The sequence below is a fragment of the Eubalaena glacialis genome, chromosome 10 (assembly GCF_028564815.1).
Source record: "Eubalaena glacialis isolate mEubGla1 chromosome 10, mEubGla1.1.hap2.+ XY, whole genome shotgun sequence".
Taxonomy (NCBI): Eukaryota; Metazoa; Chordata; class Mammalia; order Artiodactyla; family Balaenidae; genus Eubalaena; species Eubalaena glacialis.
This window is the reverse complement of record NC_083725.1, coordinates 98,654,897-98,675,591: the sequence shown is the minus strand read 5'-3', so window position 1 is coordinate 98,675,591 and position 20,695 is coordinate 98,654,897. Positions and strand designations below refer to the sequence as shown.

Here is a 20,695-nt window from a genome sequence, read left to right as displayed (position 1 = left end):
CCTAGAGCTGGAAAAGCCCAGGGTCCACAGCCTAGCCCTTACCCAAGTCCAGGCAAGTTGCGTTGTTTCTCTGAGCGTCAGTCTCCTACTAGGTCAAGCCATGACGGTGACAGTCCTTATCTCACAGGGATCTTGAGAAGATCTGACAAAATCATGTGTGTAAAGCACTTTCCACGGTGCCTGGGACACAGTTAAGTGCCATTAACTGGGACGGTTAGTAGAAGCAGTCTTCGTAGTAGACATGCCCTCTTCCTAGCTTTATCTCCCACGGCTCCTTGAGACTCCAGCAAAACTATAATCTTTGTGAGTCCCCAGATACACCATATACCTTCCCACCTCTGGGACTCTGCCCCACCAGCCCGAAATTCCAGCCTCGCTCCCGCCCTTTCCTCCAAGCTCAGGTCAGGGACCTCCTTCACAATCCCTGTGTATCCATCGCAGCCGGAAGAAGTGTGGTCCTCCTCTGAACTCGGGCAGCATCTGGTCTGTGCCACTCTCCTGACTGCATCGCTCTCCACATGACCACACATGCCTTATTCAGACCTATGTGCACATCTTCCCTCTTGTGCTAAAACTCAATTACTTCAAGTCAGGGGAAGCTCTGTACATCCATCAGTACCTGCCACAGTGCCTTACAAGTAAGTGAACAATAAGTAATTGTTCTAAGAAGCCAGTGATATCATCCCCAATAGATCATTTTAAAATAGAGAAGCAGATGTAGTGTGATGACTTCCTATGTCCGATGCTGAATTTCTTCCTAGAACCAAAGCTAGCAATATTTATATGTATATAAACACACATCTATATACAGGGCTGTGTGTATATATATGTATACACACACACACACACACAAATATGTTCATCCCAAAATCCCAGGCAATGCAAAAGGACAGTAATTAAAATTCTAATCCGATGGGATTGAAATCCATTGTCTCTGGGGCCCAGCACTTCCTCCACCCCACAATTCTGATTAACTGTCAGTACACGACTCTACTTTGCTCTCCCATTAACATTTACAACTTTGCACTCTGACTTCTGTGTTGTTTTGATTATGTCTTCCTTTGGTTTAGTCTTTACCACATTATTTCCCTCCCTTCATTCAAGTCACCCTTGCCATGTGGCACTGTTATTTATTTATTCTACAAAGCTAGTCATTTACCCCCTGTTTTTTTCCTCATCCCCCTGGGTTTCTGGATCCACTAAATGGCCTTTGTATGGTGCCTTATGTATGCAAAGAACTCAAGTCCAGAGAGAGTTCAATTTCATTCCATTCTGCTCTCCTCCTCCGTCTCTCAAATAAATGAAAATTATTTAAACAGACAAGGGAACAGTCCGTGTGTCTTCCTCTAAATGTACTTAGAGGAAGGGCATTTCTATTTCAAAATCTTTGAGGCTCTTTTGTTCACCGTAGGAACTCATTTAAAAGGGGGTGCTCCAGAGAACCCAGGAAACTTAATGAACCTCCCAGAAGCAAGCTGTTCATTCCCTTGAAGTCAGAGAAGAACCAACATATGGAAAATTATCATCAGTCACTTAGTCTGCATGATGGCCCCACAGGGTGTATTCATCCTCTTCGATTGAAAAGTGGAAAAAAGGATTCTGTAGAGGCAAAGACTGAGACGAGCCATTTGAACTTGCAGCAGACCTACAATATATCCAGAATTCTCAGGACTCTCCTTCCAGAGTCTCACTTAGTACTGACCCTTCAATATGTCCCAGGTCATGAAGAAGAGTACCCTCTAGAACTTGCAGACAAGCTCAAGTGCAAACTCCAAATACTTGGGTATTTCAGAGCCACCAGACAAACAAACAAAAAGCTGTTTGAATGTTTCAGAAAGGCCAACAAGGCAAGGGGAAAACATCTCAGGGAGAGAAAAAATGGGAAGAATAAATTTTTCAAAGTCAGTGTGAAAATGAGTCAGAAAAACCTAATTTCAGGTTCATGGTTGATGACCAGAAATTTCAGGACTGAAAATGCCAGGTGGACCAAGAGTCCTCATCTCTGTTTTAAGACCACCACCAGGATCACAGTCATCCCTGGTCGAAAATATTTCCAGTACTCAATAGGCTTAACATAGCCTGCGGTACAAACTGAAGTTCATACATAAGTGGAAGCTCATACACTCATTCAACAACCGTTCACTGAGCACCCACTTCAGTACCAGCACTGGGCTGGGCACTGGGAGTTCAGACATAAACGACACCCCCAGCCCTCAAACCCAGCCGCAGAGCATGGATTAGTAAGCAGGTGGTGATGTTGCTGAAGTGCCAGGCACCGGGCCTAAGTACCTTGCATCCATGATCTCGTCCACTCTCCCCAAGAATGCTATGAGGCTGGCGTTACCTCCCTTTTACAGGGAAAGAGCCCACTGAGGCACAGAGAGGTTCTGTAACTGGCCTAAGGTCACACAGCCAGGATCTGAACCCAGACCATCTGATTCAAGAGCCTGCCTCTCTTCTGAGCCATCACTCCCCCACACCACCATCAGAAGTGGAGTCCAGAAAGTGGCTCCCCAGTGCTCTGCTGGTTTTCTCACCATGGAGCACCCTTAGTCCAGTGATCTCAGCAGCCCTTACAGGGTAAAACACCTACCAAGACAGAGGAGCCCAGAACCGCCTTTGAGATGCTGAGCCATAGGTGCCCCCAGAATCCATGTCGAAAGTAGACATTCAACCCTTCAGCAGAATTAGACCTGATTACCCAGCCCCAAGGCCTGGAGTTCTGGACCTGGAAATTCTTGCCACGCCCACACGGGAGCAACCATCTCTTACCTGCACCGGTGCCGAATGTCCGCCCGGTTCTCCATCTGTATCCAACTGGGGGACCAGGAGTGGGGGGACGAGGCGGGGAGGTCTGGCCACAGCCTACTGCACTCCCCTCACTGGTAATCAAGGGAATGGACATTGAAACCACAGCAAGTTACCACTTTGTGCCCTTGGGAAAACTAATTAAGAACTCAAGTCCAAATATTGGAAGAAATGTGGGGAAGCAGGTGCTCTCATAAACCACTAATGGGAATATAAATAGATAGGACCATTTCAGAGGGTAAGTTGGCATTATCTAGACAAGCAGAGAATGTGCAAACCCTTTGATCCAGAATTCTACTTCGAGAATATTATGAAGTCCTGCTCTGTGTACAAGGATTTTCACTGCAGTGTGGCTAGTCATGGTCACAACCTAAATGTCTTATTAAGAGATGAGTGAACAAACTTCAGCATATTCATACAATGGGATACCTATAGCAGTTAAAAAAAAACACATCTACATGTGGCAACAGGGATGGACCTCAAAATTACAAGAATAAATGAAAACGTAAGTTGCAAAAGTACACACAGAATGATAGCACTTATGTACACTTTAAAATACTATGCATTGGAGAGAGACACACACAAATGTGGGAAAAGATTAAAACAGAGACAGAAAGGCTATATAACTTGAGGATAGTAGTGGCCTCTGGGCAGAAGAGAAGGTAATGAGATGAGGGACAGTCTTCGAGAGTATCTGTAATATTTTTTTCTTTAAGAAATCTGAATTTATATGGAAAATGTTAAAAATCTGATAGATCTGTGTGACAGGTACACTAGTATTTGTTATATTATTCTTGGTTCTTTTATGATGTTTGAGAGATTCCAGAATTTAAAGTAATTAAAAAGTACGTATTTTGAAACACCCAGGCTACTCTTATAATGGTTGAGGTTTAAGAACCACTCAAGGGCTTCCCTGGTGGCGCAGTGGTTAGGAATCCGCCTGCCAATTCAGGAGACACGGGTTCGAGCCCTGGTTCAGGAAGATCCCACATGCTGCAGAGCAGCTAGGCCCGTGCGCCACAACTACTGAGCCTGCGCTCTAGAGCCCACGCACCTAGAGCCAGTGCTCCAAGACGAGAGAGGCCACCGCAATGAGAGGCCCGCGCACGGCCATGAAGAGTAGCCCCCGCTCACCGCAACTAAAAAGAAAGCCCACGCACAACAATGAAGACCCAACGCAGCCAAAAATAAATTAATAAAAAAGAACCACTCGGGCTTCCCTGGTGGCGCAGTGGTTGAGAATCTGCCTGCCAATGCAGGGGACACGGGTTTGAGCCCTGGTCTGGGAAGATCCCACATGCCACGGAGCAACTGGGCCCGTGAGCCACAACTACTGAGCCTGCGCGTCTGGAGCCTGTGCTCCGCAACAAGAGAGGCCACGATAGTGAGAGGCCCGCGCACCGCGATGAAGAGTGGCCCCCACTTGCCGCAACTAGAGAAAGCCCTCACACAGAAACGAAGACCCAACACAGCCATAAATAAATAAATAAATAAAATTTTTTAAAATACATTTAAAAAAAAAAGTTTAAAAAAAAAAAGAACCACTCAAGTATAGGGAACGAGCATAAATAAATTAGAATACCACGTGTGAAGTTTAACATGAACAAAAGCAAGGTAGTGGCAGCCGTTAAGAAGTGAGATTATGGAATATTATTCAGCCATAAAAAAAGAAGGATATCCTGCCATTTGGAATACATGAATGGACCTTGAGGGTATTATGCTAAGTGAAATATGTCAGACAGAGAAAGACAAATACTGTATGATCTCACCTATATGTGGAATCTTTAAAAAACCCAAACTCATAGAAAAGAACAGACTGGTGTTTGCCAGAGGCAGGGGCTGGGATGGGGGGGCAGGTAGAGAAATGGGTGACAGTGGTCAAAAGGTACAAACTTCCAGTTTTATTCTTAATAAGTCCTGGGGATGTAATGTACAGCATGATGACTATAGTTAACAATACTGTATTATATATTTGAAAGTTGCTAAAGGTGTACATCTTAAAAGTTCTCACCACATGAAAAAAAAATTGTAACTATGTAAAGCGATGGGTGTTAACTTACTGTGCTAATCATTTCACAATGTAGACATATATCAATTTTTTTAAAAAAGAAGTGAGATTCATTCTGGGTTGGGAATTGAATATGGGAGGAAAGCTTTCCAGACAAGGAAATTCACTAGTAGAGTTGTGAAAGGTGTATAGGAAGCTTTCTCTGAAAAACTGCACAAACACAGGCATAGCTTAAATCAATAGTAAGACCAGACAGCAAGCAAGGGTACACACTATAGACATTAAGGCTGCATTTAGCTGTGGGAGAAGGAACGAGCTGGGAAACCCTTCTCAGTCAAGCTGGCCAGAACCATTTGCTAAAAATCCAGCAAGAAATAGGGATCACTTGGGCACCAACACCATCTGCCAAGGAAGTTAGGGCAAAGGTCATCTGTATCAGTTCAGCCCACTGGCAAGGCAGGGAGGGTGTTCCTGAAGAGGCCTGGGTGCCTGGAGGCCTGATGCTGCTGGGAAGGGCGGGGATGCAGGGTCCACCACTACAGAGCCCTCTCCGAAGTATCCACTGGGATCTGCAAACCAAACTAAAGCTGAGCGCACAAACGAATTGAGAGTTTTCTTATTATTGATTACTAATGTAGTCTGGTTTCAGCCTTTTTTCTCCCCATAGGTAACATTTCCCACCCATCTGAACGGCGGAGGGGCATAGGGGTTTACTCTCCATGCAGCCCTTGTAAATCATTGTTGTAAAATGTGTGGGAGTGTTAATTTATGCGAAGGGGTGGATTGAAGTGTTTGGCAGACAAGAAGGTCCAAAGCTAAGCAACAGGCCTTAGAACAAAAAGCAACAGTAATGCCAGTGACCAGGTCAGGCACCCAGGGGTCCTGAGAAGATCTGCAGAATTCAACAATTGACTTACAGCAAATCGCTAGCTTTTGGTGACTGAAGGCAATCAGGGCTAGGTTTGATGGAATTTAGAAAAATGAAGAAATGCTATGTTGTGCCCCAAGTACCAAGGGGAAACTTATAACACACACATACTACAAATCTGAATCATTCTGTTTCTTAAGAATTTTCTTTCCATGTAAGAATTATTCTTCAGGAGCAGTGCCATCCAATAGAACTTTCTGCGATGACGGAAATTTTCTATCTCTGAGCTGTCCAATAAGGTAGCCACTAGCCACGTGGGGCTAATGAGCACTTGAAATATGCCTAGTGTGACAGAAGAATTTGATTTTTTATTTTCTTTAATCTTAACTAATTTACCTTTAAGTAGCCACATGTGGCATGTGGATGTCATATTGGAGAGCATCCTTCTACTGTCTGCATAGTATTCTAGCATATTGATGTGATAACTCACCCTTTCTAGGAAGCATTAGCTTCCAGTCTTTCACCATTAAAAGCAATGCTGGCACACACATCCTCATAGCTGAATCTTTGTACACATCCCATCAGGATAAAGTCCTAGAAGTGGAATTGTGGAGTCAATGGGTAATTACGTTTCTAGGCTTTTCCTACATAGCAAGACCACCCACTTACAGTAGCATAGATGTGAGCAGAATTTTATCTATCACTAGCTGTTTTCACATACATGATTCTCAAGGGATCCTCAACGACTACCAGGTAAAATCAGACGGGGCAGGGAATAGCAGCCCATATGTATAGACAAGGAAACAAGCTGTGAAAGAGCATGCCGCTGACTTGGTTGGTTTAGAGGATTTTTACAGCTGACATCAAAGAATACACCCAGCCATTCTGGGATGTTAGACCATTTGTTCTCCCACATCAGCTTAAGGAGGGAAAATGCCAACGCTACATTCACAAGTGAAGAGAGCAGGATATGAAATTATATTCTCCGTATGATCAAAACGACATAAAAATCAAAGAAAATAAAGCAACGTGTTAACAGTCTTTAGATCGTATAACTGTAAGTTACGTTTTTCTAAATTTTTGTCCAAATTTTTACAATAAACCGGAATAATTATTTAAATAACATTTAGTTACATATTACTAAATGTTAAATAACATTTAGTTATATTAGTGAGCAATAATAAAAGCTAAGAGCCTCACATGCATTATCTCACAATATGTCTACATGGGAGGGACCATTATCATCCCTATTTACAGATGAAGACACAGCGGGTTGCAGAAGGTTGAAGAAACCTGGCCAAAGCTGAGGCAGTGAGCTGGGATTTGAACCTAGCCTGGCTCCCTCGAAAGCCTGTATTCTTAGCTACGACATAAGTGCATCTCAAACTTGAACGCGAGCCGGAGTCACCCGAGGATCTTGTTTAAATGCAGATTCTGATTCAGGTGATGCTTGATGCTGTTGGCCTGGAGACCACATTTTGAGCAGCAAAGCTCTACACCATAATCAAATGACAAGACTGCCTTCTTAAAGGAGCAAATACACTATACTCAACCAGGAAAATGTTTTCTAATAATTTAAATAATATCAATGCTTACTAAGATATAAAAGCAAAAATAGATTTTTCTTCTCAATCACTTTTGCAGTCTCCTTTTCTATCCATATGGCAGGGCTTAAACTGCTGGTGTCAGACTAAGCCCAACTCGAAGCTTTATCAACCTTCTCGTCTCATTAGCAGGGAGGTTTTTATCCCCAAAGCTTCCGTTAGCAAACACTTCCACAAACCCATGGGGCAGGTGCGTGGAGGAAAGGCCCCAGGGGTGTCGTGAGGAAGCAGCCGGTCTCACCCACCACCCTTGACGGCAGATGCTCGTTGCCGAGTCACCAGCACATTTTAGATTTGGTGTTCCCTAGTCCCACGGACCTTTTCTTTGAAACATTAAAATTAGGTACTCTCTAAATATTTTAACCTTCCAAAATTTGGCAAGCACTTGCTAATCTTATCCTCAAGAACCTTCAACACCCTTTAATTATGTTCCTAATTCTTCATGTCTTTTTACATGGCATTATCAGATACTTGTTTAATGAAACTTTTGCCATTTGCAGTAACCCTGTTTATCTACTTAATGCTTAATGCTATGCAATTACTTATCTGATACCACGAAAGTAGCCCTTGCATATAGAATTTTATTTCCCTAACTTTTCACTCTATATCTTTTGGATTTTACTATGTCTCTTACAATGAATAGATGGGTAATTTTTTTTCCGCAAGAGTTAGTGACATTTTGTTGTACACTTAGTCTTATAATTGATGTATTTCTTATTACCCTCCACTTCCCTCTAAGATTATATTGACTGATGCACTTCCTTCCTTGAATCATTTGTGTGGTTTCAGTAGCAAACTTTTATTTCCTTTTAAATTAGACTGGAAGATAACCTTAATTTTCTTATTGTTTAATGTTTTCAACACTGATATTTTATAAGACAGAACTGCTTTCACTTTTTCCTCACAGTAACTTCTCATATTCCTTAAGTAAACTGTGTAAACTCCCCTCAAATGGAATTAAGATGCACAGCAGTTTTCATTCACCTGTCAGAAACCCCTGTTTATATGCCACATGCTAGACTCCCAATTGTCTAATTTATCACCTGATTTTACAATTGCTACAATCCATTTCCCTCTCAAAGGCCTCTCTCTTTTTGTCGTTTTTTTTTTTTTTTTTTTAAGCCACAGGTGTCTCTGGTAAAGATCTCGGCAGGTCTTTGAAGCCAAATGAGACTGTTTTAAAATCTAGAGAAGAAACAATGTGTCACCAAAGGGCAACATCTAAATTTCATTCTTCCCTCAACTGCTTCTCTTCTTCAAAGTCACAGTCACTTATCTTTAGTGATCACCTCCGTGCCTTCCAGGTAACTTACAGGAAACCCTATTATGTGACAGACACTAAGCCAAGCCCTGACTCAGGTGCTGGACTGTCAAACAAATAAGATGGACATCGAAGAACACGACAGACCCCATCCCGCCTCATGGAACTTGAATCACACAAGAATGGGAGAGTTCTGGGGCTTCCCTGGTGGCGCAGTGGTTGAGAATCTGCCTGCCAATGCAGGGGACACGGGTTCGAGCCCTGGTCTGGGAAGATCCCACATGCCGCGGAGCAACTAGGCCCGTAAGCCACAACTACTGAGCCTGCGCGTCTGGAGCCTGTGCTCCGCAACAAGAGAGGCCGCGACAGTGAGAGGCCCGTGCACCGCAATGAAGAGTGGCCCCCGCTTGCCGCAACTGGAGAAAGCCCTCGCACAGAAAACAAAGACCCAACACAGCCAAAAATAAATAAATAAAAATAAATAATTAAAAAAAAAGAATGGGAGAGTTCTTTCTTCAGTTCAAGATTATTGCTGAGTTACATTTTACGGGTACTTTCAAAAGATCCTGAGATTGCCCCCTCAATGCTGGACAGTGTTCCTTTCCCTGAACATACAGTCCAATTCCTGATCCACTTCAATTCCTCTGGTATGTTCCTTATTCAACAACTGAGCACCCTTATTATATTTTTGATATCTGTTAGCTTTTCTTGGATTGTCATTATCATCTCCTTGGGCAACATAAATGAACTTTGGGCATGCTAAATCTTCCCCTACTGCATCACTGCTGTCCTTCATAGGTTCCACAGATGTTTATCGTTTCTCTATAACATTTACAAGGTTAATGCGATCTTTAATTAATACAGAATATTCCTGATACGAGTCATTCTTTCCAACTTTATCTCTTTTACAGTAATTAGCAACCATTCTTTCCAGTCCTGCTACGCCAGGCCCCAGCCAGCTGGGCTCCCTCCTATCGTACCTTTTAATCAAACTTTTATAAAGTCTGCTTTTTGAAACCTCCATTCAGTTCTGTTCTGGTTTCTCTTAGCATCAACAGTTTTTTACAGCTTTGGATTTTTTTTCTGATGAAACACCCTATGCTGCTAATCACTCCTTCATCGTCCCCAAACTCCCCCATCTTATTTTTATAATAAAAAAACAAGTTAAATTTAGCACTTTCCAAACCAATTGAGAGGCTTTTTTTCAACTGACTGTGGAGCTACAAGCATGACGAGGGCTCACTTCTCAGCCATGTCCAATTAGTTTAATGACTCTTGGAGAACACTGCCCTGATTCAAGGCAAAAGCTGAAGGAAAATGTTCCAGCAAGGCCATCAAAGACAGCGTACTTGTGATATCGCTAGAGCTAACCTCACTGGGCCTTATAATAACGAGAAGGGATTTTTAATGCAATAAAGTTACACACCATTTATGTTTTCATTTCTCTCTGCCAACAGACACACGAGTGTCCCACATGGAACGCTGGCATCTTGGGTCCGCACGTCTTCTAAATCAAGTTATTCATACAGGCCATGTCCCTCCAGCACCCAGTTCCTGAAGGCCTGTTCCAGAGTCAGCTAACTGGCTGCCCTCCCTCTTTGCTGCGGCCTCCCTCCAGGCCAGAGACAACCCTGTCTTTAGACTGCACTATGTTGCCTGTCAAAAATCACAGTTGGACTTGAGCACCTGCAAATTCACCCAAATTACAGTCTCCTGGTATCACAATGACTCATTAAAAAGAGAAACAGTTTTCAGGAGAGAACTTGGGAGTAAGGGTTTGGAATTCTGAGGCTCATTCTGGCTTGCCTGTAGTTGTTAACGCTTTTCAGACCTGCAGCGTTACTTCCACACAAGACCGGACCTGCTGCCCACGAGAGCCCCTTGGTTTGAGGTAACAAGATGGGGCAAATTCTTGCCAGCTACGACTTCTTTCTGGTACAGCACATTCACATTTCACCTTCCACAATAAATAACATCAATGACTAGTTCAGAAAAAGTTCTCTCATATGTGAACTATACAAGCTTAAGCTCAGAGTGAGAAAGTAAGAAAAAACTTAGATTTTTCTTTTTATATGAGGCATTATAATCAGCACTATATTTCTGCCTTAAAAATCTATTTCTAGACTTTATAAACAGTGGGCCCTTCTTTTTGGCACCCAGCACTATTTGAGGGCAGTACTGACCAAAAAGAAATTGCTTTTGGTTGGTATTCCAACAAAATATTTCCCTCAAAGGGGGGGAAAAAATGCTCCATCATGAATATATTCAAAGGCAAGTCTCATGGTGCTGAAATAATTTGTTTATTGTTGTTATTGTTTCTTTTAATAAAGGAAGCCTCTACAAAGGCTCATTTAAATGCCTATAACAACAAGTCCTCCATAGGGGGGAACTGCAAAATGTCACTTTCAATCTGCCAAGGACAGGCCACTTGAATAAAATCAACTTGAGATATACCCCGACCAATGGCTCTCCAACAGATCATTCTATCCAACATAGTAAGCATGGACTCAATACTGACACCACTACCCAGTGATGGAATTCTCTAGCACAAGCTAGGGAGTACACCTCCTTCTTCCAACACACGTGAACTTGAGTGTTTACTCAGTGCCAAAGCAGTAGAGCCAGTGGTCAAGAGGACAGGTTTAAGTTGTGCAGACCTACATGCCAATTCTGAAACCACCTCTTACTGGCTGCGGGGTTGGGAAAATTCCTTAGCCTTCTAGTTTCCCCATCTCTAAAATGGCAGAGCATACCACCTACCTAAATGAACTGCTGTGAAAATGAAATAAGATTCATCAGCATAGGAGGCATGAAAAAAATTATGGTATTGACATATACCAGATGTTTTTAAAGCTGTTTTTAAAAGAATGGGTAGTTATATAAGAACTAAAAGAAAGATGGCCAAGAAGACACATACCTTTGGTATTGGAACATCTCCAATACCAAATCAGGATGTGCCTAATTCATCTTTAATACTGTAACATCTCTGAAATCAAGATGTGCCCAACAGCCAACAGCATCTTATGAGAGCACAGGATAAGCAGAAGCTGTGATCTATTGGTCACTGGCAGTGCCTGGGTGAACTTGGTCACAGCTGCTGATGTGCGTCATCACTTCCGTCCAGTTCTGTGCATTGTTGGTAATGCAGAGGCTGAATTTAGCTGCTATTCAGAATGTCTTGTAAAAGATGACACTAAAATTTTGCATTGAAATGAAAAATTATTGTGTATACAAAAAGGCAAGGAAACCGTGTAAATTTGAAAATAGGGAAACAAATATCTGTCGTTGGAGAAAGACGAAAATTCCATATTTTCTTGCAAAGCATGAGCCAAACACCTTAAAGGAAGGTGCTTGAAGACATCCAGAAACAGCTGAAACCATACCACATTTTGTTTCTGAGATAGAGGCAAAAGGAGTGCCATTCACGAACTGAGAAAGTGAACTGCAAGTGAAGTTGAGTGAAAAGGCCAAATGCTTTGGAATAACTGGAAGGTCTAAACACCAGGAGGCAGGTGTGACCAATTCAGAACTCAAAGTAGAACTGACAAAATTCAGTCTTTAAGTAAAAAAAGCCAAGTCAAAAAACTACAAATATAGACAAGTATGAGCTCATTAAACTCTATGGGCACACAAGGACTAAACTGATATACACCAGACAGTTAATAGTAATTTTAAAAAGAGGAAAGAAAGGTAAACAGGATGAAGAGAGATTTTAATGTTTTATTTTAATGACTTCTATTGTGCTTGAAATTTTTATAGTGAGCATATATTCGATGCATTATTTTTGTAATGTTTTTAATTCAGGAAGATTACAACAAAATGATACATGTACAGTCTTGGCACCCTGCCAGGCAGAGTAACCCTCCAGTGAGTGGTAGCCGTTATTACGCTCCTAGACCCCGCAAAAGAAATAAGAAATATGACTTATACATTTAACATATGATCCTAGCCCTTAAGGAGTTTACAAGCTAGTAGGATTAGAGACTAAAAGAGGTAAGATACATATATAAAGACATGTATATATACATACACCAAGATATGTGTGTGTGTGTGTGTGTTTATATATACATATACCAAGATATGTATATTATACATATATACACATATTTATCATATACAGTATATGTAGTATGTACATATATGTGTCTGTAGGTAGTATGATAAGATAAAGAAGGTTGTTGCCTAAAGCCACAGAAGAAATGTCTCATTAGAATCTCATAAGCCTAGAGCTAAAAGAGCCTTAGAACACCAACAGATGTACCCCAACATTTTATCTGGATAGCTAAAGCTAAAGAAGCAAGCTAGGACATGTGTAATCACCTCTGAAACCTGATCAAGAATGACCCATCCAACTTGGAGGGCATTATACTCAGTGAAAGAAGTCAGACAGAGAAAGATAGGTACTGTATGATATCACTTATATGTGGAATCTGAAAAATACAACAAACTAGTGAATATAACATAAACGAAGCAGACTCACAGATGTAGAGAACAAACTAGTGGTTACCAGTAGCGTGGCAATATAGGGGTTGAGGAATGGGAGATACAAACACTACTGGGTGTAAGATAGGCTCAAGGATGTATTGTACAACACAGGGAATATTGCCAATATTTTGTAATAACTTTAAATGAAAAGTAACCTTTAAAAATTATATAAAAATAAAAAAATTTTTAAAAGAATGACCCATCCATTAAATATTCCCAATGACTGGATATCCACGTTTGCCAAGGCCTTGTGACATCCACACAGCTTTGTTCCCACGAAGGTTGTACATCCATCAGTATATCTCACTTTTAGAAACACCTCCAAAACCCCGCTTTCGGGAGAAGTGTCTCTGCCCTTCCCAGATCACGACAGAGGTAAACAACCCCATTTCCTTCACTGGATCATTTAATTCTTCAAGGGCCAAGAACAAGTTCTACACAGCTCTGCCCCCCTACAGCACAGAGCTGGTACCGCACTAGTGAACAGCCAAATAAAGGGTCAAGAAGAGTTTTCGAGTTACCCAGAGACAAAAGGGAAAACAAGGGTCGCCCGCTCGGGAAGCTAAGGCTCCTCCCTGGAGAAGCCTTTTGGAAGAGGGCGTGATTGAGGCTCGTGTGCCTGAGGGAAGATAACGAGCACTTCTCCCCTTCAAACCCAGCGCCCCTCTATTGGTACATCCTTTCTTCCCGCGAATTCACACACAAAAGAAGGCAGCAGCAGACAATGCACGTCGCTGGTCTGAAGAGAGGAGGAAGCAAAAAACTCAAGGAAGACTGGCCACCGAACAAAGGAGAAGGACAAAGGAGAAGGACAGCTGCGAGGCAAAGTGTCTTAAAGGAATGCAAGAGTTACAAAGTGACGCAGAGTGTAACTTTCCAAAGACTGCAGAGAAGAAAGCAGAAGATGAGAATTTCTCCAAAACCAACTGGCCGCTAGTACAGAGGATCCCCCCCACTCCCGCCCACCTGCAGAAGGAACTCAAGTTATAAAAGCTTTTGATGGGAGGGGGGAGGGAATCACGGGGAGGGAATGGGAACTGAGAGGAACAATGACTGCTCTGTAGGGCAGAGGCAGGGGGACTTCCAGGGTAAGATTTCAACACGCAACTCCCAAGGCAAACTTTCAGACAGCTTCTCCTCCAGCTCCCTGCGCTAGTGAACCTCCCAAGCTTAACAGTTTATTCAGGGAACCGAGTGGCTTCTGGTGTCACCCGCCACCTGCCTTTTACCTGCCTTCTCAGCCTGTCACTCCCAAGGGAACCAATTCTACAATCTCCAACATTACCCACTTTCACGATGGCACAAGAGGGAAACGGGAGGGACAGGTCAGTGCTGAGGGTGTTTCTACATAAAAATGTATTTTCACACTGAACTTGTGTGGTTGCAGAAACAGAAAGCAGAAACCTGATGACTAAGACACCCTTGGGAGGAGGATGCCGTCCTGAACCACTGCATCTAAAAGACACTCTCAGGATGAGCTGCCAGAATGCTCAAGATGTATGGCGAGGGGGCACTCACACCAGACCAGGGGTTCTCAACTGGGGTGCTCAAGTGGGGGTGATTTTTGCCCCCAGGGGGTATTTCGTAACAGCTGGAGACGTTGTTGGTTGTAACAACCGGGGGAGGCTGCTACTGGCATCAAGGACCAGGAATGCTGCTAAATATCCTACCATGCACAAGACAGCCTCCATAACAAAGAACTCTCTGGCCCCAATGTCAACAGCACCGAGGCGGGGACACTTCCCTAGACTAACCCCATCCCTGCAGCCATCTCCAGAAACCCTAACAATCCTACCTGAAATAAACATTTGCCATCCCTCTGACTGGGCAGTTACCGTGTCACAAAAGTCCACGTATCCTGTAAGCAAGAGTAAACATCAAACAGATGTGACACGCAAATGCTTCATCCTCAAATGTTCTCCCAGTAAACATTTTTAAGGGCGCTCCTCAGGACCCAAGAAAGTAGATTCTTTCACAACAATTACAGTGAAAGAAAGACAGACACACACACACACACACACACACACACATACACAAGAGCTGTCATCTTAAAAATCTCCCCAATTGTCAGGTAGAGGCAGAGGCAAAAATAGCTGCACAGTTAGGATGGCCCATGCGATTCCAAAATATTCCAAAGAGAGAAAGAAAGAGGGGAAGAGAACAAACAAGACAACTCCACAGCCAAAAACAGATTTGCCCCCAGGTCTATCTCACAGCTAAAAACAGTTCAGTCACTCTGAGTCATCCATGGTATATAGCATCTTTTATTTTTTAATTGTAAAATATGATAAACATATAAGAAAGGGGAAATGTAAATACTGAGCTTAATGAATGAAAACAAACCCCCAAGTAACTACAACTCAGGTCAAGAAATGGAACCGTGTCCAGTGGTAACTCCCTGCCAGGCGTGCCTCTCCCAGGCACAGAGCAAAAATACGGGTGCTATTTTGAAAGTTCCATTTTTACTCAAGGACTGGGAGTTATTTCATTTTATTTTTATTTATTTATTTATTTTTGGCTGCGTTGGGTCTTCGTTGCTGTGCACGGGCTTTCTCTGGTTGCAGCGAGCAGGGGCTACTCTTCATTGCGGTGCGTGGGCTTCTCACTGTGGTGGCTTCCCTTGTTGCGGAGCACAGGCTCTAGGTGCGTGGGCTTCAGTAGTTGTGGCACGCGGGCTCAGTAGTTGTGGCACACGGGCTCAGTAGTTGTGGCATGCGGGCTCAGTAGTTGTGGCTTGCGGGCTCTAGGGCTCAGGCTCAGTAGTTGTGGCGCACGGGCTTAGTTGCTCCGCGGCATGTGGGATCTTCCCGGACCAGGGCTCGAACCCATGTCCCCTGCATTGGCAGGCAGATGCTCAACCACTGCGCCACCAGGGAAGTCGCTGGGATTTATTTTTATGTATTTACCACAAATACCAACTGCTGTGACTGCAAAGTGAACAGATTTGGGAATGGGGGCTGTTTATGGAAACAAGCTCATGGATTGTTAATTCACGAAAGCACATAGGGGGAAAGGCATGGAAGGATGCCTAGAAACAGGGGGGAAAGCCCAGATTGTGGGGAAAGCCCAGATTGTGGGCCAAGAGAAACCTGAGTTAGAATCTGGCACCCTGGGCACAGATGACCTCTCAGGAGCCACAGAATGACTTCCCGTCCCATGACATTATCGGAAAAATTCAACGGGATCATGTGTTTCAATGGCGAGCAAAGCACCTCATACACAGGAGACAGTCCACAAATACTGGGTTCCCTTTCCTCTCCTTGCCCATGAAAAGAGGCAAGGTTGAAAAGGCCATGACTTTCATAGATTATGTGATTAGAAACCGTCCTAATCCCCAAATTCTCTAAACTGTTTCACAAAAGTGATGATATAAGCCCACTTTCAAGTTACCCAGGTGACTTTGACAACGAGGCATCTAAACCAGTCTTGGAGGCCCAGAATGTACCGTCCTCCCTCCCCTACTGGCTCATATCCCTGTCTCTCCCTCACTTATCACAAGGTGAAAGGCCTAAGTGGGCTGTCAGGAAAAAACATCTCACACCCCAGTAGGGAGCCTTCATCCATCTCTTTGAAGACGAAAAGCAACAAGGTGTGTTTATTTGTACTTGGTGCACACGGCCTCATCGACCAGCCTGGGCTGCACGAAGCGACTCAGTTCGTTAAAAATAATAATAATAAAACCCACCCGCTCACACCACTAAGCAGATTTCTCCAGGAGAAAAGGTCAACACCCACACTCCTGAGTACACATGGGGGAAATCAAGCCTTTTCATAGATAATGTCAGGGGGTCCCTAAAAGGTCAGCCAGGAAGGAGGTGAGCTGTCTGACCCCCTCAGGGCCTGGCCACCATTAAACATGCCTCACCATCCACGCACTTAAACCCACCGACCCCACCACGGGAAGGAAAGCTGGGTATCAGATGGGCTGAGCCTTTCTCACAGTCTACAGTAAAAAATAATAGCGGTCAAAATCGATGCTTCACTTCCCTAACACAAACAATAAAAACAAAGGAAGAAAAATACATACGCAAACACATGAAGGCCTCTGAGAAGGTTCCTGAAAAACAAAGGCCTCCAGATTGCTCTAGAAATGTCAGTGGCCTTTCAGACCTACAAAGACCCGGAACTCAGACTAGGGCTCCACTCTGACCCCAGGTTTCTTTACAGACTATCAAAAGAAGACAGAAGTCAAAAGCACCAGCTTTTATAATCTCTCTTGTTCTATCAACTTCCCCGAAGAGGATCAAGGTGTAGGATACGGGATAGAAGGGCAGGGTCCCTGGCCCACTATGAACCCCAAACTGAACCACCACGCAGGCTTCAGGAAAACTGACCAGCCCTGTTTCTGGTAACACTTCAGGTCAAAGTGGAATCCCTGCTAGAAGGATGATGCTTAATATAACAGGAAAGAATGCACACACCCCAACCTGCCTAAAAGTTTCTAAACCAACAACTAATTGTAAAGGTGAGTCAAAACCACACAAGCTCAATGACCACAGATAACAGAAAACTACCACCTGGGACAGCTAGGCATTCTGTGACCGCACCCCCCTCCATTTTTCCCTCCCCATTATGACTATTTTATTTATTTTAGCCCTATTTTATACGTACACACACATATTAAGTAACCCGTGCTGACCAGAGAAAAGACAAAATTAACTTTACAGTTATTTTTACAGAGTTGGAGACTCAACCAAAGCAAGTACTAACTGGGAGATGCAATAAATAACACTTTCTACTGGGCCTCAAGCAGCTCTCTGAGGACAAACACAAGACCCGGCTTCCAGACTGTCCTGCTTGGGTGTTATCAGAGGACACACCAGGGCAATGCAAATTGAGAGCATGAATCTAGGCAGGTCTTTGTGTCTGAGATGTCCTGGAAATCTGCCTGTTTTAACAGCCTCCAAATAATCATTCACCCCTACCTGTGAGTGCCAGTGCCCCCTTGGAACTCTCTCCCTGTGGTGGCCCAATAGTTCAGAAGAAACAAGGCACTCTGACCCAGACCTGGTTAAAAATCCACAGCAGCCACCAGCATTCCACCCTCACTGGAAGCCACAGCAAACCCACAGACATCTAAACGGGAGTCTCCAGGAGTGGGGATGATGTCATAGGTCTGAGAGTGGGGGAAGGCTACCCAGTGGATTCTGAGAATGGCCAGGACCAGGGACTTCAAGGAAGGAGGAGGATTTCTCTTTCCAAGTGCACACCTGGCAGGGAGGGGGAAGTTCAGAATTAAGTGAGTCTCCACTTCCCCAACAAACGCACCACCAAAGACACCTCCACAGCAAGCAGCTAGAAGCACCTGGGAGAATCAGGCATTAATTAGACACGTGGATGGCACCGACGTCAGGCAAGCCAGCTTCTGCTGAAGAAAGTTCACTGGGCCCTGTCACCTACTTTTCTGGGCCAGAAATCAGCTGCCCAGAAATAAACATCAAGGGGCCAAGGGCGTGGCGACCCTAGGAGGGGCAGCTGACAGCTGTGGCCGGCGGGCAGGGGCAGGGGAAGGGCTCCAGGCTGGAATTCGGAGCGCGCCCACATCAGCAGAAAAGTTCCCTGGAAGAGCACGCTGCTCCTGGGGACCTCAGGGTGCACACGCCACGGCGACGCCAGGTTCGAAGGGCCGGCGGATGAAGCCCGGATCCTCTCCCAGGGCATCTCGCCATTGTAGGTCGAGTGGGGGTAATCAGATGATTTAAATAAATGTCCTGCTCCCAGTATCAGTGGGAAAGATTAATAATTCCCAGGTCCGGCCCTGCTTCATCTCTCTTTGCCCAAACCAAACACAGTCCCAGGGAGGAATGGAAGGAAACGGCGATCACCGCTCGCCCTGCGGTCCAGGTAGGAAACTGAGGCACGGGGGTGCACACAAGAGAACCCAAAGAGGCCCTGGGGAGGCTAGCACAGCACGGAGCACCCCGCGTCTGGGACGATGGGATCAGGGAAGCGTTCTCTCCCCTCCCCTCCCTTCCTCCTTTCCCCTACACAACACACACACATACACACGCACGAACTCTCCAGCTACGCCCAATCAGGGCAGCTGCCGGGCTCCCCAGAGCCGGACTGCACACAAAGCCCCGCCCGTGCACACACAACACAGCACAAGCCGGCGCGCACGCCCACACAATAGGACGGCGCGCACCCCGCCGCGGCCCCTCGCCGGGGTCCCGGCCAGCCCGGCGCCGGGGTCCGCCCTCCGTGCACACCCGCGCCGGGAGACACAGCCCGGGCAAGAGGAGGGGGCACGATAGCAGCCCCGCCGCCGCGTCCCGCGCCCCGAAGAAAGTTCGCCGGACGCCCCCCGACTCACCCGCGGCGCTGCTCAGCAGCAGGCACAGCGGCCCCAGCAGCCACATGGCGCGGCCGCGGCTCCCGCTGCCCGGCGCAGTCGCTGCCCCCGCGGCCTCGGCGCTGACCCCGCCCCTCGCCGCGCCGGCCCCGCCCCCCGCTGTCCCTCCTCCCGCCCGCCCCGCCCTCCTCGGCCAGGCCGGCCGCGGCCCCGCTCCGCGAAGTTTTGCGAGCGTCCCGGCTGCGCGCCGATCCCGCGTCCTGCCTAGAGTGTCCAGGCTCGGAGAGGCCGCGGAGGAAGCCGCGGAGGGTCCGGCCCTGGCGGCCTCTCGCCGCCAACCCGCTCTGGCTGCGAAGATCTAGTAATAGGCCGGGCTCTGTTCTTGCCTTCTCTTTCTCTTTTTCCTCCCCCTTTTGCTCCTCCATCCTCTGAGGATGCCGCGCTCACCATCTCCTCCTCAGTCCCAAACTTGGATTCTTTACGGAACTACAAAATGAGTTTACTCCAGGGAGGGAAAGAAAAGGTTGGAAGAAAGGGCCAAATATTATGAGGAAAAAAAATATATATATATATATACACACACATATACGTATGTATTATTTTTAGTAGCTAGAGTGGAGTACAGCGAGTGCTTCTCAAACTTCTCAGACGCATCCGACGCACCGGGACTCTTGACTCAGTAGGTATGGGGTGGAGCCTAAGATTCTGCTTTTCTAACAAGCTTTTAGGTGACTTGGAAACTGACGGTGAACCACACGTGGAGTAGGCACACAGCATTGTCCTGTGCTTTTATTTCCTCTGGATCTTGTCTACCTAGACCAGGGGAACTTTGGGTCCCAATTTGCAGAAAAGGAAAGTAAATGTGAAAGTAGAAGCCCGAATACAAAAAGAACAGCTGCTCCAGTGCAGTTGGGGCTCCAAGACAGCACTGGTGACAGTTCTCAAAGAATTTAGATGGAGGAAGGATCAATGACACTTTCGTGATCCACTCTTCCAGCCCCTCCCCTCCCCAGAAAACAACCAAAGCAAAAACAACAACAACAAAAAACCGAATGCAAGTAATGGCCCAAAACTGGAAATACCCATCAACTAAGGAATGGATAAACAAATTGTATTCTATCACCTAATGCAGCAACATGAATGAATCTTAAAAGCATGCTAAGAGAAAGAATCCAGCCTCCAAGGGTACATGCTGTATGATTTCATTTTTTTTTTAAAGATTTTTTTTTTAATGTGGACCATTTTTGAAGTCTTTATTGAATGTGTGACAGTATTGCTTCTGTTTTATGTTTTGGGTTTTTTTTTTTGGCCCTGTGGCATGTGGGCCCTTAGCTCCCCGACCAGGGATCAAACCCACACCCCCTGCATT

At 45.1% G+C, this 20,695-nt stretch overlaps 1 protein-coding gene across 1 annotated transcript in view; it reads right to left on the bottom strand.

The window, feature by feature from the left end:
* Positions 1 to 19,432, bottom strand: part of LDLRAD3 (low density lipoprotein receptor class A domain containing 3) — a 254,602-nt gene extending 235,170 nt beyond the window's left edge. The window contains exon 1 of the mRNA XM_061203245.1: positions 19,348 to 19,432. Within this exon, the coding sequence (XP_061059228.1) occupies positions 19,348 to 19,393 (46 nt within the window). The 5' untranslated portion in view covers positions 19,394 to 19,432. The remainder of the gene's footprint in view (positions 1 to 19,347) is intronic.
* Between the last annotated feature and the right edge of the window lie 1,263 nt (positions 19,433 to 20,695).